Source organism: Ochotona princeps, chromosome 14 (genome assembly GCF_030435755.1).
Source record: "Ochotona princeps isolate mOchPri1 chromosome 14, mOchPri1.hap1, whole genome shotgun sequence".
Taxonomy (NCBI): domain Eukaryota; kingdom Metazoa; phylum Chordata; class Mammalia; order Lagomorpha; family Ochotonidae; genus Ochotona; species Ochotona princeps.
In genome coordinates, this window is record NC_080845.1 from 144,855 (window position 1) to 167,563 (window position 22,709).

The 22,709-nt window shown below is 64.7% G+C and overlaps 2 protein-coding genes across 2 annotated transcripts; both read left to right on the forward strand.

Moving 5' to 3' along the window:
* The first annotated feature begins 11,961 nt into the window (after nucleotides 1-11,961).
* PAEP (progestagen associated endometrial protein) lies at nucleotides 11,962-14,850 on the forward strand. The gene is made up of 7 exons (XM_058672836.1): nucleotides 11,962-12,051; nucleotides 12,469-12,785; nucleotides 13,269-13,342; nucleotides 13,809-13,919; nucleotides 14,169-14,273; nucleotides 14,391-14,429; nucleotides 14,735-14,850. Exons 1-6 carry the CDS (start codon nucleotides 11,962-11,964, stop codon nucleotides 14,405-14,407), a joined length of 714 nt encoding a protein of 237 aa, XP_058528819.1. The 3' UTR covers nucleotides 14,408-14,429; nucleotides 14,735-14,850.
* Nucleotides 14,851-20,447: 5,597 nt separating this feature from the next.
* Nucleotides 20,448-22,450, forward strand: LOC101532476 (allergen Fel d 4-like). Its single transcript, XM_058672478.1, has 6 exons — nucleotides 20,448-20,554; nucleotides 20,917-21,053; nucleotides 21,201-21,274; nucleotides 21,837-21,944; nucleotides 22,074-22,175; nucleotides 22,395-22,450. The coding sequence occupies exons 1-6, from the start codon at nucleotides 20,450-20,452 to the stop codon at nucleotides 22,421-22,423; spliced, it is 555 nt and encodes a 184-aa protein (XP_058528461.1). The 5' UTR covers nucleotides 20,448-20,449; the 3' UTR covers nucleotides 22,424-22,450.
* Nucleotides 22,451-22,709: the final 259 nt, after the last annotated feature.

Sequence of the window (22,709 nt, forward strand, 5' to 3'; positions counted from 1 at the left end):
TGACCAGCTTCAGCACCTGTGTGTCCCAGGTTAGGGGGCAGCTCTCAGGGCAGGTGGGGGCTGAGGACAGGCCTGGGCTGGGGACAGGCCGGGGCTGGGGACAGGCCAGGGCTGGGGACAGGCGGGGGCGTGGGGACAGGCCAGGGCTGGGGACAGGTGGGGTTGGGGACAGGTGGGGCTGGGGACAGGCCGGGGCTGGGGACAGGTGGGGCTGGGGTTAGGGACAGGCCGGGGCTGGGAACAGGTGGGGCTGGGGACAGGCAGGGCTGAGGACAGGCCAGGGCTGGGGACAGGTGGGGCTGGGGACAGGTGGGGCTGGGGACAGGCCGGGGCTGGGGACAGGCCAGGGCTGGGGACAGCCCGGGGCTAGGGACAGTCTAGGGCTGGGGACAGGCTGGGGCTGGGGACAGGCTAGGGCTGGGGACAGGCCGGGGCTGGGGACAGGTGGGGGCAGCTCTCAGGGCAGGCAGGGCTGGGGACAGGTGGGGGCAGCTCTCAGGGCAGGTGGGGGCTGGGGACAGGCCGGGGCTGGGGACAGGTGGGGCTGGGGACAGGCAGGGGCTGGGGACAGGTGGGGGCGTGGGGACAGGTGGGGGCAGCTCTCAGGGCAGGCGGGGGTTGGGGACAGGCAGGGCTGGGGACAGGTGGGGCTGGGGACAGGTGACTGCAGGGTGGGCTGCTCATCGCCCCAGCCCCGCACAGACGGGGGCCTGAGCTGGCTGTACGTGGAGGCCTTGACCGTGAACAAACTCCTCATGTTCCACTACAAGGATCAGCTGGACAGCCAAGCCTCCATTACCAAGCTCGTGGGTGAGTCCTGGGCCTGCCAGCCGCCCCAGCGGGCATCCCCCCGCCCCCCATCCTGTCTGGTGCAATGAGTCCAGGGAGTTCCTGGTGTCAGGCGCAGGAGCAGGCCCAGGCCTGGCCAGGGCTCCCAGCCCAGCGAGGGCCAGCAGGACTGTCCAGCACAGGGCCCTGTGCTGCATCCTGGCAGGCGCTCCAGGGTGGGGGAGCCTCTGGACAAGGGCCCCTTTGGAAGGGGTGGCACCTGCAGGACTCTGGGCGGCTTGAGGTGACCCTACCCCTGGAGCCCCCAGGAAGCACAGGCCATTTCCCCCCTGCCTCGTACAGGCAGGAACCCCGACCCTAGCCCAGAGTCCCTGGAGGCGTTTAAGAAATCCATGGAGCGCAAGGGGTTCCTGCAGGAGAACATCGTCACCCCCCCCAGCACGGTGAGCGCCTTGCCCTGTCAGCCTGTGGCCCGCTCCAGCTCAGCCCAGCTGGTATCCTGGGCGCCCCTCACCGGGAGTCTTCCTGCCTCCTGCAGGGAGCTCTGCCCTCAGCAGGACTCGGAGAAGAGGCCCCAGGGTGACCAGGAACCTGCGGGGGAGGGGTTCTGGGGACAGGAATGGGGCAGAGCTGCCCTGCCTGGATCAGATACACACAACATGCTAAGACATACATGTGCAAGCATGCATTAGGCAATGTACACACACATACCTGTGTACAAAAACAGGTCTTTCCACACACACCTGTGCACCACGAAGACACACATGTCCACAGTGCGCACACACCAGCGCAGTGAGCACACCCACGGCACACCACGTGTACACCAGTAACCCAGGGCAGGTGCACCCTCCAGGGGCTCGGCTGCGGGGGTGTCCAAGGTTTGGGATGAATGAGGTGACGCAGCTCCAGGCAGAGGGCAGGGACCTGGCAGGTGCAGGCGGGGGTGGGACGGAGCAGCACAGGGACCCCATTGTCTCTGGGAGTCCCCTCCTGGTCTCCCTCCTGACAAAGCGTCCCCGGCGGTGCTGGCTCCTGACGCACAGTCCGTGCCAACTGTGCACGGGCTCCAAGCAAAATGATGCCTTCTCCACCCTCTTTGCAAATTGTGGGGTCCGTGTATGGAGAGGGCTGGGAGAACAGGATAAATGGGGAGGCAGGAGGCGGGAATTCCAGAGCAGCCAGGCCAGGACCATGCAGCTGCCCCTGCTGATGGCTGGGCTGGGCCTGCTCTGGGCGCTGGGTGCCCAGGGCTCTGAGGAGAGCCAGGGGACCAAGATGGAGCAGACGACCTTCTTGCCAAAGCAGGTGAGAGCCTGGGCACTGCCTCCCAGTCTGGGGCCCCTCGGGCCGTGGGAACCTTGGTGGGGGTCATAGAAGTGGCAGGTGAGTCCTCATCGTGGGTCCTGAGCCTAAAGCCTTGTGGTCACAAGTGGCCGGTACACGGGGCACAGTGCACAGGGCACCGACCCCGGCCCTGACTTGGCAGACCCGGCATAGCCTCTCCTGCTGGGCCAACAGGACATTTGTTGACGGCTCCAGGGGGCCTCCTCCCTCACGCCCTGCGCTCCTTTCCTGGGACGTCACGTGGGCACCACTCCAGGTCGTCCTGCACTGGTGCAGGGAAGAAGTTGGAGGGCCAGGAATTCTGGCTGCTCACATCATCCCACGTGTCCCATCCCTCCACTCAGGAAGAAAATGTACCTGGGGCAGGTGGATGACGAGTGGCGGATCACGGGGTCTGACAGGTGCCTGGCGAGCCAGCAGTCAGGGCTGCAGCCGCCTGGTGCTGGCAGTCAGCTCCAGGCACATGCGATTCCTTCCTGCTTCTGGCTCAAAGGTGCCCATGGCTGTGGCCGGGCAGTGCCCAGGCCCCGGTCCAGGCCGTGGCGTCAGCTCTTCAGCCAAGCAGGCAGCAGGATGAGCCCAGGCGCCCCCGAGCTGTCACAGCAAAACTTCCTGTCCGGCTTCTGTGTTGGCCGTGTCCACTGCCCACGCACTCCTGCCTTCTGCAAAGCTGCTCAGGTGTTGCCGGATCCCTACACTGCGCTGCTAGGATTGAGGGGTGGAGTTACAGAGAGGTGTTCCATCCACCAGTTCCCCAAATGGCCACAGTGGCCAGAGCTGGCTGCTTCAACACCAGGGACCAGGGGCCAGGGGCGCAGGAGCCAGGGGGGGTCAGGGGCGCAGGAGCCAGGGGGGGCCAGGGGCCGGGGGGGTCAGGGGCCAAGGGCGCAGGGGCCAGGGGCCAGGGGCACAGGAGCCAGGGACCAGGGGGGCAGGAGCCAGGGGGGCAGGGGCCGGGGGGTCAGGGACCAGGGGCGCAGGAGCCAGGGGCCAGGGGCCAGGGGTGCAGGAGCCAGGGGCTCAGGAACCAGGGGCCAGGGGCCAGGGGCGCAGGGGCACAGGGCCTAGGGGCACAGGGCCTAGGGGCCCAGGGGCCCAGCACTTGGGCTGCCCTCACCTGCCTCCACGTAAGTGAGCAGGGGCCTGGAGCAGGTGCTCATGGGGTGCTGGGGTCTCCGGGGCTGCCTCACCTACCCCTGGGTTCTTTCTGGGTCATCTGCCTGTGTGAGCTGCAGCCCCTCCATGTCCAGCTTTTAGGGAAGTGGTACATCCACCGCTGGGCAGGGACCATCCCTTTCCACCCGGAAAAGCGCAAGGAACCCCTGCCTCCGTTCAACTTCGTGAGGAACGGCATCGGGCAGCTGGAGTTTCGCATGCGGATCCGGTAAGCTCAGTTGGGGCTGCAGCCCCTTCCCCGGCTGCCCCTCCCCTGCAGGTGCTCACCGGCATGCATCAAGGTGGCCTGGGGAGGCGGCTGTCGCCTGGGGGTGGGGAGTCACAGTTCCCCCTACCCCAGGAGGGGGCATTCCTGGGGAAGTGCACAGGGCAAGGACTCCGTTGCCAAGGCCAGCGAGACGGAGGTGCCAGCCAGACTGCCGGCCCTCCTGTCAGTTCCGCCCCAGCATCCTGGGCACTGAAGGCCCCAGCGCGGCCTCCCTGGGCTCCCTGCAAGTGTCCACCCGTGGCTGCCCACAGCCTGCAGGCCCGGCCCCGACTGTGGAGCTTAGCCGGTGGAGCAGGGGGTGTGCAGCAGGAGGGCAAGGTTCCCCAGAGACCACATGCTGGTGTGGACTCGAGGCTCGGCCTGGCCCGGGTGCCACGTCCCCAGTTCTGAGGTGCCACTGTTTGCAGGAAGCCCAGCGGGTGCCATCTGCTGAAACTCCCCTTCAAGCAGCTCGTACCGGGGCAGTATGCCACCTGTAAGCCCAGGCTTGGCTGCGGGGTAACCTTGCGTGTGCCCCAGGGCAGGGGGATTCCCAGCCCTGAGCCCCCAGGGAGCCCCCTTAGGCCCTTGCCGCTCCAGGGTGGAGGCACCCCATTCACATCTGGAAGATTGACCCGGGGCACAGTGGCATGGCCTACTTCAAGGACACGATGAACGGCCAGCTCATGAAGATGGCGATGCTGTTCGGTGGGTTCTGTGTGCGCATGGGCGGGTTTACGCATCTGCTCTGCCCTCCCCCACACCCCCACTGTGCACGGACTGCCCCAGCACGGTACATGCATGCTCAGCAGGACCCCCTCACCTCACGCACCCCCTAAGCTCAGGAGGCCTCTGGCTGCCCAGTGCACAGTGCCCAATCTCCTGCCCCATCCCGTCCACACCAAGGCTCATGACCCTGTCCCCCCATCTCGCCCCTTCCATGGTCCCTGCCAAAGACCCCGCCCAGGAAGTCCCCAGAGATGAGGCACAGAGCTGGGCCCTCCTCTCCTTGCTGGGAGGGCGCGGACCCTCCCCAGACCCAGGCCTGTCCCTCCTGGAGGAGGCTTCTGGCGAGCCTGCCTGCCTGCCCTGTGCCCTGCGCCCTGCAGCCCGCTCCCCGGAGGAAGACCCCGACACTGTAGAGAAGTTCGCCAAGGCCGTGGAGGTGTTAGGGCTCGAACGCAGAGACATCATCAGGCCCCCTCTCACGGGTAAGGCCCCCATGCCCCCCACGATCCCCAGTCGCTCCTCCTTCACCCTGAGATGCTGGCCACTCACCCGCCCACCCGTCTGGGACCTGCAGATGCCTGTGAGCTGTCCCAAGAGGCCTGAGCCGGGGCCACCCCTGCCCCGAAGGACCCAGCCAGCAAGGACCCAGTCAGCCCCTTCTCTCCCAACCCCATTGGCAGCCCCCTCCCCAGGGCCCTGGGAAGGGGGCTGGGCCTCTCCACCCCCTACCCCCTTGGCTCCCTCTGGAGGCCTCAATAAAAATTTGGTTTCCTTTTCAGAAGAAAGCTTGTTTTGTTTTGTTTAATTATTTTAATAATCTTTACATAGCTGATTAGGACACAAAGGTCAAGGGCTACAGGAAAGTGAGTAAGACCGTTGTTTCTACATCGTTTTTTATATATATATTTTGTCTGTATCTGGGGTAAGGGGTAGATCAAGGGAGAAGCCCCACCCAGCCTCCCACTCGTCCCGGGTCTCCGTCGTGGGGCGTGCTCCGAGGGTTCAACAGTCCTGAATTACTGCCCATCTCTCCACTCCAAGCACCATGAACTCTGCTGGATCCACTGGCTGACATGGTCCACCTTAGGGTCTCTGTGTGCCCAGATCCTCACTGCCAATACGTGGCTGGGGCAGTTGATCAATTTGTTCTGTCCTCTGTGTGGTCCCACTGGGCTGCCATGTCCTCCATGTGCACCTGGACATGCTGTCCACTGCTCCGTCTGAGCCTCTGAGGAGTCCAGCTTTGACACTTGCACTCCACAGTCAGACCATGGAACCTGCAATTCTCTTCCTGGTTGGGGTTCTGAGATCAGCAGTTCAGTTGGAGGGATCCCCAAAGAAACTTAGTTTGAGCTGATCTCAGACCTGATTGTTGTGTCTGCATGCCTGTACAGGGTCCGGCACAGTCCACCGTCCCAACCAGCTTATGCACACACTGGTGGCTACAACTGCTGGTTCAGTTCTGTTTCCAGCCCTGTCTGCTACAGCCCAGCCCGCTCCTGCCCACCACACACTTGGCCCTCATATGCACCAGTCAGAGTGACTTGCATTAACCTCCACAAGGCCCGCCCCTGCCCTGGTTCCCGTGCCCGCCAGCGTCCGTCTGTCCCACATCCCATTCAGCTGTCATACATGTCAATGGGCATTGAAGCCTAGTTTAGCCCAACCAGCCCCAGTATCCAGCCCACACACATGCTGGCGGGCGCCACTCTGTCTAGCCCTGCCTGCCCCAGTCCTGGTTCTCATGCTCACTAGTGGGAGTGGCAACCCAAGAGGGAGGTGCCCACTGTTTCCCTGCTGGGCCCACTCCCACTCCCAGATCTTGCACTCTCCAGGTGGTTTTGCAGGTTAACTTGACAGAATTTGCCCCCCAGTGCCAGCATCTTCCAGCTGATGCTGCAGCAAAGCCCAACTAACCCTCACCCATTCTGATTTATGTATGCACCAGTAGGAACAGTCAGCCCAGCCTGGCTTTTCCCTGATCCAGCTCGCATGAGGCCCACGGGTGTTGTAGCCCTTCCTGGTCTGGTCTGCCCCCATCCCAACTCATGCTCTCCAATGGGAGTGGTGGTCCAGCAGGGAAGCCCTCCACATTTTGCCTACCAGCTTTGTCCCCTCCCTGCCAGTTCTCACGTGTGCTGGTTGGGTGCTGCAATCCAGTCTGGCATGGACCCCTTGCCTTGGCATTTGCCAGGGGGTGCTGTAGCATGGCCCGGCCCAGCTCAGCCCCAATTCCAGCTGATGCTGGCGGGGGTTACAGCCTAGCGCAGCCCAGCAGGCACCCAATCCCAGCCGTAATGTTGTATGTGTTGCAACCGAACCCAGCCTGACCCACACTCCGTTCTGGTGCTCACATTCGGATGATATGAACTGGCCCAGCCTGGCTCGCCCCAACCTGAGCCAAATGTACGCCGCTGGGTGCCTTTCCCTGGCCTGGTCTGGGCTGCTCCCTATTGTGGTTCTTGCGCTCACCAGCAGGGACTGTGTCCCAACAGAGGAGTTGCCCAAGTTCCTCCATCAGAACGTCTCCCAGTGCCAGATCTCACGTCCATCAGTGGGCCCATGGGCCAGCCTTATTTAGTCCACCTCCTGTCCTGGCAGGAACAGTGGCTTTTCCTTGCTGGCCTTCAACTCTGTCCGGTTCTTACTGTGGATGTTTCAGCCCAACCAAGGCTCGTCCATACCCAAACAGAGTTCACGTACTGGTCCTCCAGAGCACCAGATGGTGCTGGAGTCTAGCCCGGCTCAGTGCACCCAGTCCACACTTGTGCCAAGGGGCACTGCAGCATATCCAGACGAGAACACAGCCCCCACTCCAGCCCCTGAACTCACCAGTGGGAACCCCAATCCAGCCAGGGTGTCCTCTTAGATCCCCAACCAGGCCTGTTCCCAGCCATAGATCGCGTGCATGCCAGTGGTTGCTCTGACCCAGCTTGGCACAGTCCCTCACCTATCTTGGCCTTTGCCTTCGATGCTGTAGCCTAGCGTCCCTGGCTCATGCAAACCAGTCAGTGTAAGAGTCTAACCCAGCATGACCAGTGCTCCAGCCTGATTTCTATTCTTGCTGGTAAGTTAAGGTTTGCTTGGCCCTGCCCGGTCTGCCCCCTTCCATAACCAACCCACACATTTGCCAGCTGTTGGAGCTATTTTGCCCAGCTTGCCTGACCCCCAGGCCTGGACCATGTGATCATCAGTGAGTTGTGACCCACTAGGGGAGTTTCCCAAGTTCCCCCATTTGACCCACTGCCAGACCCAGCTCTCAAACATGCTAATGGGCGATAAGCCAGTGCCCGGCATAGTCTGGCCTTCCATTTGGCCTTGTATGAGCTGGTGAATGTTGCAGCCCGGCCCACCCCACACCCTATACAGGATGCACATTCAGATGCTGCTGCCTTGACCTGCCCAGACTGTTGTCGGTTCCTTTACCCGTGAGTGATGGCAGGTTCCGTGAATTACCACCCTAACTCTCAAGCTAACCAGCGGGGCTGGTATTTCCACAGGGTTGGGCCCAGTTACCCCTGGACCTGGTTCTCTCGTGTGCTGCTTGGTGTCATGGCCCTTTATAATGTTATGCAGTGTTGGGTGCCACTTGCCAGAGCCCAGCTCCAGCCCAGTTCAGAACTCGAGAAGGATGCGTGCAGGAGGCCTAAAGAGGAAAGGATCGGGCCACTACGGTTTCAGGATTGTACTGGACAATGCGGGAAAGCTGTGTCTTTATTTATACAGAAGCCGTCACAAGCTCTGGCTCAGACTTTTTACGTCATGGTCAAGGGGGCATTTCCAAGGGTAATTCTGCCCTTTGTTCCACCTTAAAGCAGGGTGTTATCCATCCTGACCCTGTGGTCAGGAAGTTCTCAATGGACGGTGCATATCAACCAGTAACACATTCCTACGACAATCCTCATTCTACGACTTCATCTTGAATCAGTCAAGGGAGGAAAGGCATCACAGAAGGAGGGAGCTAAAAACCAAGGATGGTCAACGGGGCAGCAGAGACAGGGACAGACGGCAGGAACTGTAAAGGCCTTCTGCAGTTACCAGCGACCTTAACCCCCAAGCTCACATCGATAGCAAAGACCAACAGTAAACAATGCCTGAATGATTACAGAATCCTCCAGCGGGTGGTCCGGGGTCCACGCAAAGCAAGGCGGGACTGCCTGCGGGTGACTGTAGAGACATCCAAAGGGCCCTGCCAGGCAGCGGGAAATTCCTTGCGGCCCTGCCTGCAGTGGAGCAGTCCTCCACACCCCTGCGTGTCCTCCACACCCCTTCACGTCCTCCACACCCCTGCGTGTCCTCCACACCCCTTCACGTCCTCCACACCCCTGCGTGTCCTCCACACCCCTGCATGTCCTCCACACCCCTTCACGTCTTCCACACCCCTGCACGTCCTCCACACCCCTGCACGTCCTCCACATCCCTGCATGTCCTCCACACCCACTGCACGGACCCCAGCACCATCCCCTGTTCCACACTCAGTCGGGTACTGGGATCTTGCCCTGCCAGACATGCCCTCAGCCACAGCTTTCGTGTGGGCTGGCGTGTGGCAGTCAGCGATGCTGTGTGCCAACAGCCCGCCTCAGGACTCCCACATGGGCTGGTGAGTCAGTCTGACCCAAACAGATCTTATGGACTCCCTCCTCCAAACCACCAGGTCTCAGTAACCCTGTTGCTGGGAGTCACACTGGATCCATCCCTCACCTACACTCACACTGGCCTTGTCCATGGATGTCCCTAGGCAGCCATTACATACCCATAACCCCTAGAGCTCGCCGTCGGGTGGCCAGCAGGCAGAGCCTGGCACCACTTGGCACGCTGGCCACCCAAAAGCCCAGGACTCGCGCACCACATGGCGACGGTGTCCATGGTCAGAATCCCAAGCACTGGATCCGACCTGGCTTGGGTCCACTCACAGCCACCACACTGGCGAGCCCTGCAGTCGAATGAGAAAGCTTGTTTATCTGAAAGGCAGAGTTGCAGAGACAGAGCGAGAGAAATCGTCCGTCTGCTGGTTCACTCTCCAGGTGGTCCGGGTGGCCGGGGTGGGCCGGGGTGGGCCGGGGGTGGCCGGGGCTGGGCCAGGGGCCAGGAGCTCCTGCCTGGGCCCCACGTAGGCACAGGGGCCCAAGCTGCTGCCCCCCAAGCAGCTCTCCTCTCTCCAGCGTTCTCATGACTTCCTGGTGATTGGTGATTTTTCAAAATCACCCTTAATGAGGTCTACAGGTGGGGGGACTATGGGGAACTCTGGGGGCTGCAGGGAGGCTGTGGGGGTCTCGGATGACTATAAGGGAGCTGCAGGAACTGACTGAGCCTGGGGTGGGACAGGCTCTGATGCCCTGAGGCCTGCAGGTGGCGCCTCTGTCTGTACTACTCCCCAGCCCACCTGCCTCCCTCCCTCCCTCCCCCTGCACACCTGCCTCCCTCCCTCCCTCCCCCAGCACACCTGCCTGCCTCCCTCCCCCCAGCACACCTGCCTGCCTCCCTCCCCCCAGCACACCTGCCTCCCTCCCTCCCCCAGCCCACCTGCCTGCCTCCCTTCCTCCCCCAGCACACCTGCCTCCCTCCCTCCCTCCCCCAGCACACCTGCCTGCCTCCCTCCCCCCAGCACACCTGCCTCCCTCCCTCCCTCCTCCAGCACACCTGCCTGCCTCCCTCCCTCCGCCAGCCCACCTGCCTCCCTCCTTCCTCCAGCACACCTGCCTGCCTCCCTCCCCCAGCACACCTGCCTGCCTCCCTCCCCCAGCACACCTGTCTACCAGCCAGCCCGTCAGCAGCCCTGACACTGAAGCCTCCCAGGACTCGTGGAGCTATAGGGTGTGTGGACGCAGGACGTCGTGGCCACCCCAGCATGTTGGTGAGGTTGGTCCGGGGACCCAGCTCATTCTTCAGGGTGAGCCCAGGGCAGGGCGGGTATCCCAGCTGAGCTCCTCTCTTCCCCCAAGCTCCTTCAGTGTCCCCAACCGTGGTAGCCCTTTCCTTGTGGGCTTCTGCGGAGAGCTGTTCCTGGAACCCCTAGAGGAGGCCCTGGGCAGAATCTGTGGTAACTTCACAGGAACATTCCAGAAACTCCAAGAACTTGCAGGAAGGACGCTGCCTGGGGCTGGTGGAAAGCAGGATGTCCTGGTCCTCCCTGCTGGCTCCTCCTGGCTCAGCCCAGCCCCAGGTCAGGACCGACCCCCTGCAGGCCACAGCAACCCTGGGGTCAGCATGGACAGCTGGGGTCAGCATGGACGGCTGGCCCCATTGCCCGCAGGTCACCCGCGCCAGGGTCCTGGGTGGCCGTGACACAGCACCATGCTGGTGCCTTCTGCCCGCAGGTGCTGCCCTTGGCCACAGGGTACTGAGTCAGGTCCCTGACCCGAGCCCGGGCCTGGCAGTGCCAGTGGCCCAGTCACATGAGCTTGGGGTCACCTCAGGATACCAGTCAGGTAGGAGGCGGGTCGCCCTGCTCCCTGGACCTCCAGTGTGTGCAGGCCCTGTGTCCAGCTCCAACATTCCTCTCAGCTGAGCTGGCGCAGGGGGCCGTGTCCAGCAGCCCTCCGGCCCTGCCCCATCCCAGCACCACGGACAACAGGGAGGCAGGCCTGGCTCCGGGGCAGCAGGGCCACTCGAGGGGGCTGTTCCCAGCTCAGCTTTGCCCACCCACCTGCCTGCTAGGTGACAGCAGTCTGCTGCAGGCCAGGGCCAGGTGGACGTGTGGCCCAGCGGGGGTCCCGATTCTACCCCCAGTGGCGAGGGCTGAGTTGGGTGCACGCTCTGAGGTGATGTGAAATCCCACAGCAGGGCCAGCAGCCATGCCCCACATCACATACACACTCAGAGAAGTTCTCCAGTTTCTGATTCACTCCCCAGGTGACTGCACCAACCAGGGCCAGGTCAAGGGAGGCTCTCCTTCCGGGTCTCCCTGCAGGGCCCAAGCACTTGGCATCCTCCCCTGCTGCACAGAATCCCAGGAGTATTAGCAGGGAGGAGCTGAGGGGAAGCAGAACAGCTGGGACTGGAACCAGCGCCCACATGGAATGCTGCCACCAGAGGCAGGATCTACCTGCTACACCACATGCAGCAGCCCCCTCCCCTCTATGAACACACCCCAAGGTCAGCCCAGCGGGGACCTCCTGTACTCGATGACCCCTGAGCAGCGAGAGACCCCAGGACCCCATCTCCACCCCAAGGACACGCCCCCAGGCTGAGAGTGTGCAGGAGTCCCTGACCGGGAGATGTCCTTCCCGGCAGTGTGGCCCCCATCCGCTGCCCCAGGCACCTACAGAAGTCGGCAGCTGGGGGATGGCCAGGGTTTGGCACGCCACCCCCTGTGTGGGGCGCACAGCGTCCACGGGCTGGCCTGGAGTCCTCCTGCACGTGTCTACCACCCAGGGACTGTCCCAGCTGCGGAGTCCCTCCCTGGGGAAATGACCCTGACGCTGGACGCTGGCCCTCTCCCCCGGTTTCCGTGCCAGCGGCCGTCCACTGCCGGGGGACACGGAGTGGGTCCCATGGGGACTAGGGGAAGAAGGCCCCATTGTCCACAGGAGGAAGCGCCCAGAGGCTCAAGGCGGAGTCTGGGGGTCCAAGGCATGGGGTGACAGGTTGGGAGGCTGGCCCTGCTCTCCCGGCCCCTACATATGGACTGAACCCTGCCCAGCCACCCCAGCCGCGCTCAGCAGCACACCGCCAGCATGCAGTGCCTCCTGCTCGCCCTGGCCCTCGCCTGCAGCGTCCAGGCCGTCGTCCTGCCCCAGACCCTGCGGGACCTGGACGTCCTGAAGGTTTGGGGGCCAACCTTTACTGAGAGTCTAGGGCTCAGCTCAGCCGTCCCGACCCCAGTCCCTCGGGTCCCGGGATCCAAGTTCACCCTGGTGCCTGGCGGGGGCTCTTCCCGGGGTCTCGCCGTGGCTGTCCTGAGTTCACCCTGGTGCCTGGTGGGGGCTCTTCCCGGGGTCTCGCCGTGGCTGTCCTGAGTTCACCCTGGTGCCTGGCGGGGGCTCTTCCCGGGGTCTCGCTGTGGTCCTCCTCTCCCAAGGATCCCAGTCTCACGGAGAGGGTCCGGTCAGGGACCACACCTTAACCTCCCTCCAGACCCCGCTCTGATGCAGCCAGGAGGGCTCAGGACTTGAGCTGGGAAGCGGGTTCACATTGGGCCATGACAGAGCCCTGACCCCGACACTGCCCATCTGCACCCACAGCTCCGAGGAGCCTGGCGGCCCCCGCATGCAGGCAGGGGACTCAGGCGTGAGGGGCTGGAGCGAGGTGGCAGCGCAGGGCCGCAGCTGAAGGAGGGGACTGGGAGCCGGGCTGGGGCTGAGGGCACAGGAGACTATTGCAACTCAGTCTTCCTCCTCCTCCCCCTGCAGCTGGCAGGGCCGTGGCATGCCGTGGCCGTGGCCGCCCAGGACACCCAGGAAGCTGTGGAGCCAGTGGTGGAGCGGCAGCTGCTTACAATGTATGTCAAAGAGCTGCGGCCCACTCCCGAGCTCGACCTTGAGATCGTCCTGGGCATGCGGTACGTCCCCTGCCAGGGCCCAGTCCTCGTGGGGGTCTGCTGTGGGCTGGTACAGCCTGTGGGGGGCTGCTGTGGGTCGGGGAGCCTGGGGCAGCCCTTGGGGGGTTGCCATGGGCTGGGGGAGCCTGGGGCAGCCCGTGGGGGGTTGCTGTGCCGGGCTGGGACAGCCCGTGGGGAGCTGCTGTGGGTCAGGGAGCCTGGGGCAGCCCGTGGGGGGTTGCTGTGCCGGGCCCTCTGCAGCTCCTGCCGCTGCTCTCCAGGAGGGGGTGGTGGGGGTGAGGACATAACCCCAGGATCATTTCTGGCTCAGGCCAAGGGCCTTCTCACCCTGGGGCTGGTCACTGATCCTGTTCCCACGCCCCCGGGACACCCTGCACCCCCGCCATGCCTGTGCCCGGGATGCCCCGCACCCCCCATGCCTGTGCCCGGGACGCCCCGCGGCCCCCCGCCTGTGCCCAGGCTCACAGCGGTGGCCTGTTTCAGGGACAATGGCAAGTGCATTGAGGAGAAAATCATTGCCAAGAAGACCGAGATACCCACCAAGTTCAAGTTCAACTGTAAGTGCAGGATGCCCGGCCCCACACCGTTGCCCACCCCGGCCATGCAAACCGGGAGCTCTGCTCTGACCCCACCACCCAGGCGGTGGCTGAGAGTTGCTGCCCACAGCCACGGCATCTCAGCCACGTTCCCACGGCCAGCCCCATCTTCTGCTCCACCTCCCAGGCACTCAAATGGGCAAACCGAGGGGTTCCCCCTCACGCCCCTCTCTGCCCACCTAGGGGAGGAGCTCCACTGGGGCCTTCCCCCTGCACCACCCAGGGCAGCTGGTGCCACGCCCCACACCTTGCAACCCTGGAGACCCCCTGGAGACCCCCCCACAGCAGGTGGGGATGTGGGCCCTGGCCTTGTTGGGGCCCCAGGGCCTGCTCTGTGTGGCACTGGATGTCCGTGAGTGAGTGTGCAGGGAGGTCCCAGCTGGATGAAGGACAGGAAGTGACATCACCACGGTCGGTCTCGCTGCAGATCTGGCTGAGCGGGAGCTCATCCTGCTGGACACCAACCATGAGGACTTCCTGTTCCTGTGCATGGAGGGCACAGCCATGCCCCCGCGGGAGCTGGCCTGCCAGTACCTGGGTGTGTGCGGCACGGAGGGCACAGGCTGGGGGTGCCCCGCGGGAGCTGGCCTGCCAGTACCTGGGTGCATGTGGCACGGAGGGCATGGGCTAGGGGTGCCCGGCGGGAGGTGGCCTCATCTGTCCTGCCCCTAGAAGCTTCCATCAAGGAGGAAGCAGGCGACCCCTGCTGGCCACCTGAGGTTCCTGACACATAGTGTGAGCCGAGGACGCCTCAAAGGCTGACCACCACCCCTCCCGGCCCCCACAGCCAGGACGCTGGAGGCCCAGCCCAAGGTCATGGACAAGTTCAGGGCTGACCTGAAGATGCTACCCACACCCATGCAGGTCTTCCGGGACCTCACCCAGCAGGAAGGTAGACTCCGCCCCCGAGGAAGGCCGGCGGGGGGAGGGGGTGCTGGTGTCCCCGCAGGGACCCCTCCCCCAGGGGTGTGCAGGTGGGATGCCCGCTGACGCCCTGTCCCCTTCCCAGAGCCCTGCCGCCTCTAGAGCATCTGCCGCCACCCACCAGGTGAGTGCCAGCCCCACCCCACGGCCTGGGGGCTGAGGGGCTTCTCCCTGGGACCGCAGACCCGGGCAGTCCTGGGTCCAGCTTTCTGAATGAGCAGGGGCGGGTCCTGGGCCTCTCCCGGCACTTCAGGGAGGGTCCTGCGGCCACCCACCAGCGCCTCTGGGACCTCTGAGCTCCTGCTCCTGCAGGCGGGTTGGGGGGCCGGCCTGGGGCAGGGGGTCCCTCATCCCGTGGGGGTCCCTCATCCCGTGGGGGTCCAGTGGGCGGGGCCGTGCCTGCCCGTCACAGCTGAGCCCTGCCCCCAGGTGTGGAGCCCCGCCCCCCGGAGCAGAGCTGACCTGGGGTCCAGGCAGAGGACGTGGTAGGGTCTCTCCCTGCCCCTCCTGGGCTCCCACCTCCTTCCAGGCAGCCGTGAATAAACCATGAATGCGTCCTCCCGCCTGAGTCATTGTGTGGGGGCCCCCGGCGTGGGGTGTGAGGGCTGGCGCTGGGGTCATCGTTAGGGGACAGGCTGTGGGGGCTCTTCACCTGCCAGGAGCCAGCTTTCCCATGTGCAGGGAGCCCCCGACTCCCATTTTGTCCCGGGGTGCCAGGGATTTCCAGGTTGAGGTCTCTGAGGTTCAGGGTGGAGCCCAGGAGATCCCCACCCAACTGCGGGTCAGCCACGGGGGCAGCGCCACCCAGCTCCGGGCTGCCACCCCCTGCTGGTCATCTCAGCTCCAGGAGGGCAGAAGCGGGTGGAGACCGGCTCTCGCCCTGCGTCCCACATCCCATCAGCGCAGGGAGTCATCACAGCCACCACAATTCTGTTCCCCACATGCCAGCCAGGGCAAGCAGTCCAACCCCTAAGGAGAAAGACCCCAGCCCTGGACCAGGCTGCAGGTGAGCGCCCACCCCCAGACAGGCCAGGAGTGCCCACCCCTACACAGGCCAGGAGTGCCCACCCCTACACAGGCCACAGAGTGCCCACCCACAGACGGCTCACCCCCAGACAGGCCACAGAGTGCACACCCCTCCAGTTGGCCCCTGGCTCTGCTGACCCAGCTGGGAGAGGAGCGGCTGTCGCCATACTTTGGGTCAGCACTGGCGCACCTGAGGAGGCTCCTGCTATGCCAGGAGCCCAAGGGCCAAGAGCAGTGCCGTCAAGGTGGGTGTAGGGCTAGTGTGGGGCACACCAGCTGAGCCACCGCCTCTAGTGGTCAGGAGTCCTGGCTGCTCCACTTCTCATCCGGCCCCTGCCGATGTGCCTGGGAAAGCAGTGGAGGGTGACCCCAGTGCTTGGCCCCTGCACCCACGGGGTGACCCGGGTGGAGCTCCTGGCCCTGCCCTTGGCCCCTGCACCCACGGGGTGACCCGGATGGAGCGCCTGGCCCAGCCCTTGGCCCCTGCACCCACGGGGTGACCTGGGTGGAGCTCCTGGCCCAACCCTTGGCCCCTGCACCCATGGGGTGACCCGGGTGCAGCGCCTGGCCCAACCCTTGGCCCCTGCACCCACGGGGTGACCCGGATGGAGCTCCTGGCCCTGCCCTTGGGTCCTGCACCCACGGGGTGACCCGGGTGGAGCTCCTGGCCCAGTGCTTGGCCCCTGCACCCACGGGGTGACCCGGGTGGAGCTCCTGGCCCAGTGCTTGGCCCCTGCACCCACGGGGTGACCCGGGTGGAGCTCCTGGCCCAGCCCTTGGCCCCTGCACCCACGGGGTGACCCGGGTGGAGCTCCTGGCCCTGCCCTTGGCTCCTGCACCCACGGGGTGACCCAGATGGAGCTTTCTGGCCCAGCCCTTGGCCCCTGCACCCACGGGGTGACCCGGGTGGAGCGCCTGGCCCAGCCCTTGGCCCCTGCATCCACGGGGTGACCCGGATGGAGCGCCTGGCCCAGCCCTTGGCCCCTGCACCCACGGGGTGACCCGGATAGAGTGCCAGGCTCCCGCCCAGCCCTGCTACTGCAACCCTTTGGGAACCAGCAACAAAAGACTGCTCACTTCCTCTGTTCCGCTCACTCTCTGTCTTGCAAACAAATAAATCTGAGAGACTGAAGTGTAGCACAGTGTACCCAGTGACACCGTGCAACCAGCTTCCCCGGGGCAGCCTTGCGGGGGGGGGGCGCCCCAAATCTCTGAGGCCCCACACGTGGAAGTTCCTCCGGTTCACTGCACAGTGGCCACCACAGCCAGCGCTGGACCTGAAGCCTCCTTCGGGTCTCTCACGTGAGTGTAGGGGTCCAAGCACTTGGTCTGCCCCTGTTGCTCTCTCAGGTCATTAGCAGGGTGCTGGGTGGGAAGTGGAACATCTGGGACTCGAACTGGAGTCGCTCTTGCCCAAGGTTGCACTGATGGCTGCACCATAGACAACAACGAGAGAGCAGAGAGCAGGGAAGGGCGGGGAAGCTTGTAGGCTGACGGGAACTAGCAGGGAGAGACACAGACAGCTCCCAGCAACGGGATGGGATGGGCGAGGCACCTCCCGGCTGGCCCCGGCGGGGAGCCATGATGAGGAAAGCTTTACGGGGACCCTGCACACACACAGCATGCAGGGCAGAGTGCACACATAGCATGCAGGGCAGAGTGCACACATGGCACACACAGAGTGCACACAGCATGCAGGGCAGAGTGCACACACGGCACACACAGTGTGCACACACAGCATGCAGGGCAGAGTGCACACACGGCACACACAGTGTGCACACACAGCATGCAGGGCAGAGTGCACACATGGCACACACAGAGTGCACACACAGCATGCAGGGCAGAGTGCACACACGGCACACACAGAGTGCACACACAGCATGCAGGGCAGAGTGCACACATGGCACACACAGTGTGCACACACAGCATGCAGGGCAGAGTGCACACATGGCACACACAGTGTGCACACACAGCATGCAAGGCAGAGTGCACACATGGCACACACAGAGTGCACACACAGCATGCAGGGCAGAGTGCACACACAGCATGCAGGGCAGAGTGCACACACGGCACACACAGAGTGCACACACAGCATGCAGGGCAGAGTGCACACACAGCACACACAGAGTGCACACACAGCATGCAGGGCAGAGTGCACACACGGCACACACAGTGTGCACACACAGCATGCAGGGCAGAGTGCACACATGGCACACACAGTGTGCACACACAGCATGCAGGGCAGAGTGCACACATGGCACACACAGAGTGCACACACAGCATGCAGGGCAGAGTGCACACATGGCACACACAGAGTGCACACACAGCATGCAGGGCAGAGTGCACACACAGCATGCAGGGCAGAGTGCACACACAGCATGCAGGGCAGAGTGCACACACGGCACACACAGAGTGCACACACAGCATGCAGGGCAGAGTGCACACATGGCACACACAGAGTACACACACAGCATGCAGGGCAGAGTGCACACATGGCACACACAGTGTGCACACACAGCACACAGCACATGTGTCAGCTCAGAGGAAGTGGCCCCGCCTCCTCACTGAGGTGCAATCCTGCCCATGCACCCCGCAAGAATCGCCCAGTGCCATCAGCCCCGGAGGAGGGAACCCCTGCAGCCCCGGAAAGCAGCAGCCCGGGAGCGGTGTGTGTGCGGGGGTGGCATGCCCAGAAGTCCACCAGCCAGGGGCAGTGGCCCTCGGGTCAGCGGCCATCGGGGTTGGGGGGCTGCGACAGCGACACTGCAGGAGCCCGGGCAGAGGGCCGACCCTCAGGACCCTCGAGCCCTGTGGACACAGTGGATGGGGCTGGTTGAAATCGGCCTTGACTTTGAGGGCCGGAAGAGCGACTGCAGCCCCAGGACAGAGGACGCTGTGACCTTGACACCTGGCAATGCTGGCACAACTGTCCCGGGGCTGGCACATGACTGGGTGTCCTGGGCAGCCACAGGGCCCTGCCCTGCCCCTGGGTTCCCTGGCTTGTCCAACAGGTTCCTCTGTCAGGCCTGGCGTGGCCAGCCCTACCCGCTGGCACACCGGCCCAGGTCACTCGCTTCAGTGAGCTGTTGTCATTTACACAGTTCATCAAGAAGGGCTGAGGCCGGGGGCCAGGGCCGGGAGCCCAGCCAGGGTCTGTGTCCCAAGCGCACACCCAAAGAAACAGCCCACACAGGACCAACCCAGGCTTCTACGTGCCCGGCTGCCCCACTTGGCTGCTGGCTCCCTCCCTGCCAACTTGGTCTCGGGGACACCGGGTTCCCCAGGAAGCCACAGGAGCCACCACCAGCTCCCCCCAACCCCACACCTGCGGAACGAGGACCAGTGGGCACCTGTGCTGAGTCTCAGAGGCTCAGCTCATTGGCCTGTGGCTCAGCAGGTGGACTGGGCCGCCCTACCCCATGCTGTCCCTGTGTGATTCGCCAGCGTGGAGAAGAGGGAATCTGGAATTGGGCTGGTGCCAGGCAGGGAGAGGCAGTGACTGGGATGCAGGGGTCCCGGCAGGGCACCATGTGGGGCTGCGAAGCAGGCCTCGTGGCCAGCGGGCACAGTGAGGGCCAGCCTGGGCCCCTCTGCCTCTGATGCCCCACACCGCTGGCAAACAGCATGGCACCCCAACCTTGAGTTTCCTCTAAGCATGTCCCCAAACACTGGATGTTTTCTGCACATGCAGGCACAGGGTGACCCTGTCACAGAGCACACCCGTGCACACCAGAGCAGGTGTTGCTGTCACGTGTGTACATAGGAACACTGAGCCCCGCAGAGTCCCAGGGGCACGGAGGGGGACCCAGCACTTCCACAGGACCCCCGCTGCCTCCCACCCTCCTGGGAGCCGAGGGAGAGACCAGGGGAGCCTGCACCCCCGCTGCTCCCCAGGCTGCTGGCCTGTTTCCTCCCAATCCTCTTGGTCACGCTGCAGGAACTTCCTATTAGACCTGGGCGGGGCCAGGCAGAACTGGCCAGCACCTGTGGCCGCAGCAGCAGGGGACCGGGCCCCAGCGCCCCACCACCCGTGGGGACTCAGTGCCCAGACGTCCAGTGTCAGGAAGAGGCCCTGGCTCAGTCGAAACGGCTGGTGCCCGGCTGACAACCCTGGCCTAGGACACAGGCCATTGGGTTTCGAGGTTGCATGGTCAGAGGCCCACATGCATGGGGTGGGGTGGCAGCAAGGCCCCTGGAGGCATAAGGGCCATTTCTGAGGGTCCCTTGGCTCGTGGGGTCACAGGCTGCTGGACAGCAGGGAACGCAAGGAACCTTCCAGACACAGATGCGCACCCCAGCACCTCCCTGCCTCACACGGCTGTGCGCACCCCAGCACCTCCCTGCCTCACACGGCTGTGCGCACCCCAACACCTCCCTCCCTGCCTCACACGGCTGTGCGTACCCCAGCACCTCCCTGCCTCACACGGCTGTGCGCACCCCAACACCTCCCTGCCTCACACGGCTGTGCGTACCCCAGCACCTCCCTGCCTCACACGGCTGTGCGCACCCCAACACCTCCCTGCCTCACACGGCTGTGCGTACCCCAGCACCTCCCTGCCTCACACGGCTGTGCGCACCCCAACACCTCCCTGCCTCACACGGCTGTGCGTACCCCAGCACCTCCCTGCCTCACAAGGCTGTGCGCACCCCAGCACCTCCCTGCCTCACACGGCTGTGCGCACCCCAGCACCTCCCTGCCTCACACGGCTGTGCGCACCCCAGCACCTCCCTGCCTCACACGGCTGTGCGCACTCCAACACCTCCCTGCCTCACACGGCTGTGCGCACCCCAGCACCTCCCTGCCTCACACGGCTGTGCACACCCCAACACCTCCCTCCCGGAGGTCCCATGTGCGGGGGACGCTGAGCTCAGAGGGTCCCGTCCGCCCGCACCCACCCTGGCCCAGGGGTGCCGGGGTTTGTGCTCTCGCAAGCACCCCCGTAAAGATGTCTGAGTTTCCTGGCCGTGACCTTTCCAGGGGAGCCCAAGGCCCTGGGGCTGCCCAAATGCCTGGCCAGACGCCCACTCTGCAAACATTTGGATGTTGGGGTGACGCAGGTGCCAGGGGCAGGCTGGCACATATATGGGCGGCCAGGGCCTCCCTCTGCCTCAGTGAAGATGCCAACCTTGCCGCTGCTGTTCCTCAGCCTTGGGCTGGGCCTGGCCAGGGCCCAGCAGGACGAGAGCCAGGTGCCCGCGCAGCCTGGCTTCCATCCTGAGCAGGTGGGGCTCCCAGGGACCCCTGCAGGAGTGCAGAGAAGCACCCTGGGTCCCCAGGCCTCCCCTGGACCCTGTCCCACCCCCATGCCCTGTGCACCCCCACCACCTCCAGGACACTGCATGGTGGCAGTTCACCCAGCTTCACACCAGATCCCTCCTCCTGTGGCTGCACTTAACCCCACAGTCCCCCAGGCTCCAGCCTGAGGGGCAAGGCCCCCAGCAGGCAGCCACGGGGGGCCCGGGAGGGGTCTCGAGGACAACTAGGACATGGTGGGGTGTGCACCCCCACCCTGCTGCACGCCCAGCCCTGTCACTGCCGGCCCCCGCTGCGAGAGGCCACAGTCAGCATGCACCCCACCCCGCAGGTGGAGGGCTTCTGGTATACCAGGCAGCTGGGCTCCACGGACCGCTCAGTCATCGAGGAGGGAGGCTCCTACCGCTGCTACATGTCCAGCATCCGGGTCCTGGACAACGGCAACGTGAACATCACCTACTTCCACAGGTGAGGCCGGCCAGGGTCCCTCTCCGGGAGCCTGCAGCGGCTCCGGCTCACCACGCCAGGGGGGGCCCCACAGCCCTGCCCGGGTCCCCGAGGCCGTGCCCTGGTGCCTGCCGGGGACACCTCGTGGACAAGCTGCCTCCTCCTCAGACAGAACGGCAGGTGCGTGGAGGACTTCTACATGGGGGAGCCCACGGGCAGCCCAGGCCGCTACACCTTCCAGTGTAAGTGTCAGCACAGGCGCTTTCTCCCTAGGGCAGCTTCAGAACCTGGTGGAACGTTCTGGAAGAGGTGGGGAGGGGAGGAAGAAGGTGGGCAGGGGGAGGTGACAGTCTCAGCAGCCACGCTCCCCAAAGTAAAAAATCCCAGGGCAGGGGTTCCCCAGCTACTGTGCAGGCCAGCAGAACTCCCTGTAAAATGTGAGGGTGGCCCTTCCGCTGAGAGCTCTAGGAGGTGGGGTAGAGGACAGGCCTGGGGGCCCCAGTTTCCAGGCCCTGAAACAGGAGCAGCCCAGGCCGGGAGGTGAGGGAGGGGACTCACGCCATGCTCCTGGCCCTGAGCTGTGATGACCCCATGTCACCATGAAGAGGTCCCCAGCACGCCTCCTCCTGCGCCTCCTGCCCCCACAAACCCAGACACCAACAGGAAAAGCAAGGGGCCGGGGCCTAGGGGCTGGGTCGCAGCTGGCCTGGGAGGCCAAGCAGCACAGGGGTGGCCTGGGCTGAGCCAGAGGGGGGGCTCCCTGGGGAGGTGCTGGCCTCGAGTCTCCTCTGCCATCTGTTCCAGATGAAGGCCTCAACTACCTCACCTTTGTGGCCGTCGGGGAGGACTTCGTGGTCATAGACCTGGAGAACCACAACGCCAGCGGCCAGCTCGTCGTGGCCGAGCTGCACAGTGGGTGCCGCCCCAGCGCAGGGTGCCGGGCAGGGGCGGGGCAGGGCCCGGGAGCTGCCCTGAGCCGGCCAGAGGTGGGGGAGAGCGGGGCCGTGCCCTCCGGCCTCATGCCGACTCCTGCGGGCGCAGGTCGGACTCCCCTGGCCAGTGAGCTGGGGCAGCAGGCCTACAACAGGCACACGCACCGCCGGGGCATCCAACCTGGGGATACCGTGGACCTCACTGCTGACCGTGAGCCGCCTGAGGCTCAGCCCTGAGCCGGGGACCCTGGGCGCAGGGATGTGGCTGGGCCAGGGGGAGGGGGTCCCTGGGCGCAGGGGTGTGGCTGGGCAGGGGGAAGGGGGCCCCTGGGCGCAGGGGTGTGGCTGGGCAGGAGGGGGGCCCTGGGCGCAGGGGTGTGGCTGGGCCGGACAAGGAGTGGGTCAGTGACCTCTGGCCTCTCTCTGGCAGCGGGAAGGTGCAGCGCCTCCAGTCCATAGGTGAGTGGCCGCTGCGGCCCCCAGGGCTGGGCACACAGGGCAGCGGGGTAGGGGCGATCCTCTGGACCCAGCAGCTCTGCCTGGACTCAGGGTTCCGGGCAGGGGCCTCAGCTGCCTGCTGCCCCTTCGCCTTCAGGCCCCCGGGCAAGCTGACCCCAGACTCACACCTGGGTCCAGGTTTCCTGCAGAGGGCAGTGGACCTGAAGTCCCCCTAAACCCCTCGTTCCCCTGAGGCTCCAGAATGGGGTCAGAGCCAGGTCCCCCAGGCCTCTTCCAGCCAGGAGCA

Excerpts from the sequence above, each read along its gene's own strand:
- PAEP (XM_058672836.1), top strand. The coding sequence starts at position 11,962 with ATGCAGTGCCTCCTGCTCGCCCTGGCCCTCGCCTGCAGCGTCCAGGCC. Across the intron at positions 12,786-13,268 it reads GAGATCGTCCTGGGCATGCG|GGACAATGGCAAGTGCATTG; the intron begins GTACGTCCCCTG and ends GGCCTGTTTCAG. Across the intron at positions 13,920-14,168 it reads GCTGGCCTGCCAGTACCTGG|CCAGGACGCTGGAGGCCCAG; the intron begins GTGTGTGCGGCA and ends CGGCCCCCACAG.
- LOC101532476 (XM_058672478.1), top strand. The coding sequence starts at position 20,450 with ATGCCAACCTTGCCGCTGCTGTTCCTCAGCCTTGGGCTGGGCCTGGCC. Across the intron at positions 21,054-21,200 it reads AACATCACCTACTTCCACAG|ACAGAACGGCAGGTGCGTGG; the intron begins GTGAGGCCGGCC and ends CCTCCTCCTCAG. Across the intron at positions 21,945-22,073 it reads CGTCGTGGCCGAGCTGCACA|GTCGGACTCCCCTGGCCAGT; the intron begins GTGGGTGCCGCC and ends CTGCGGGCGCAG.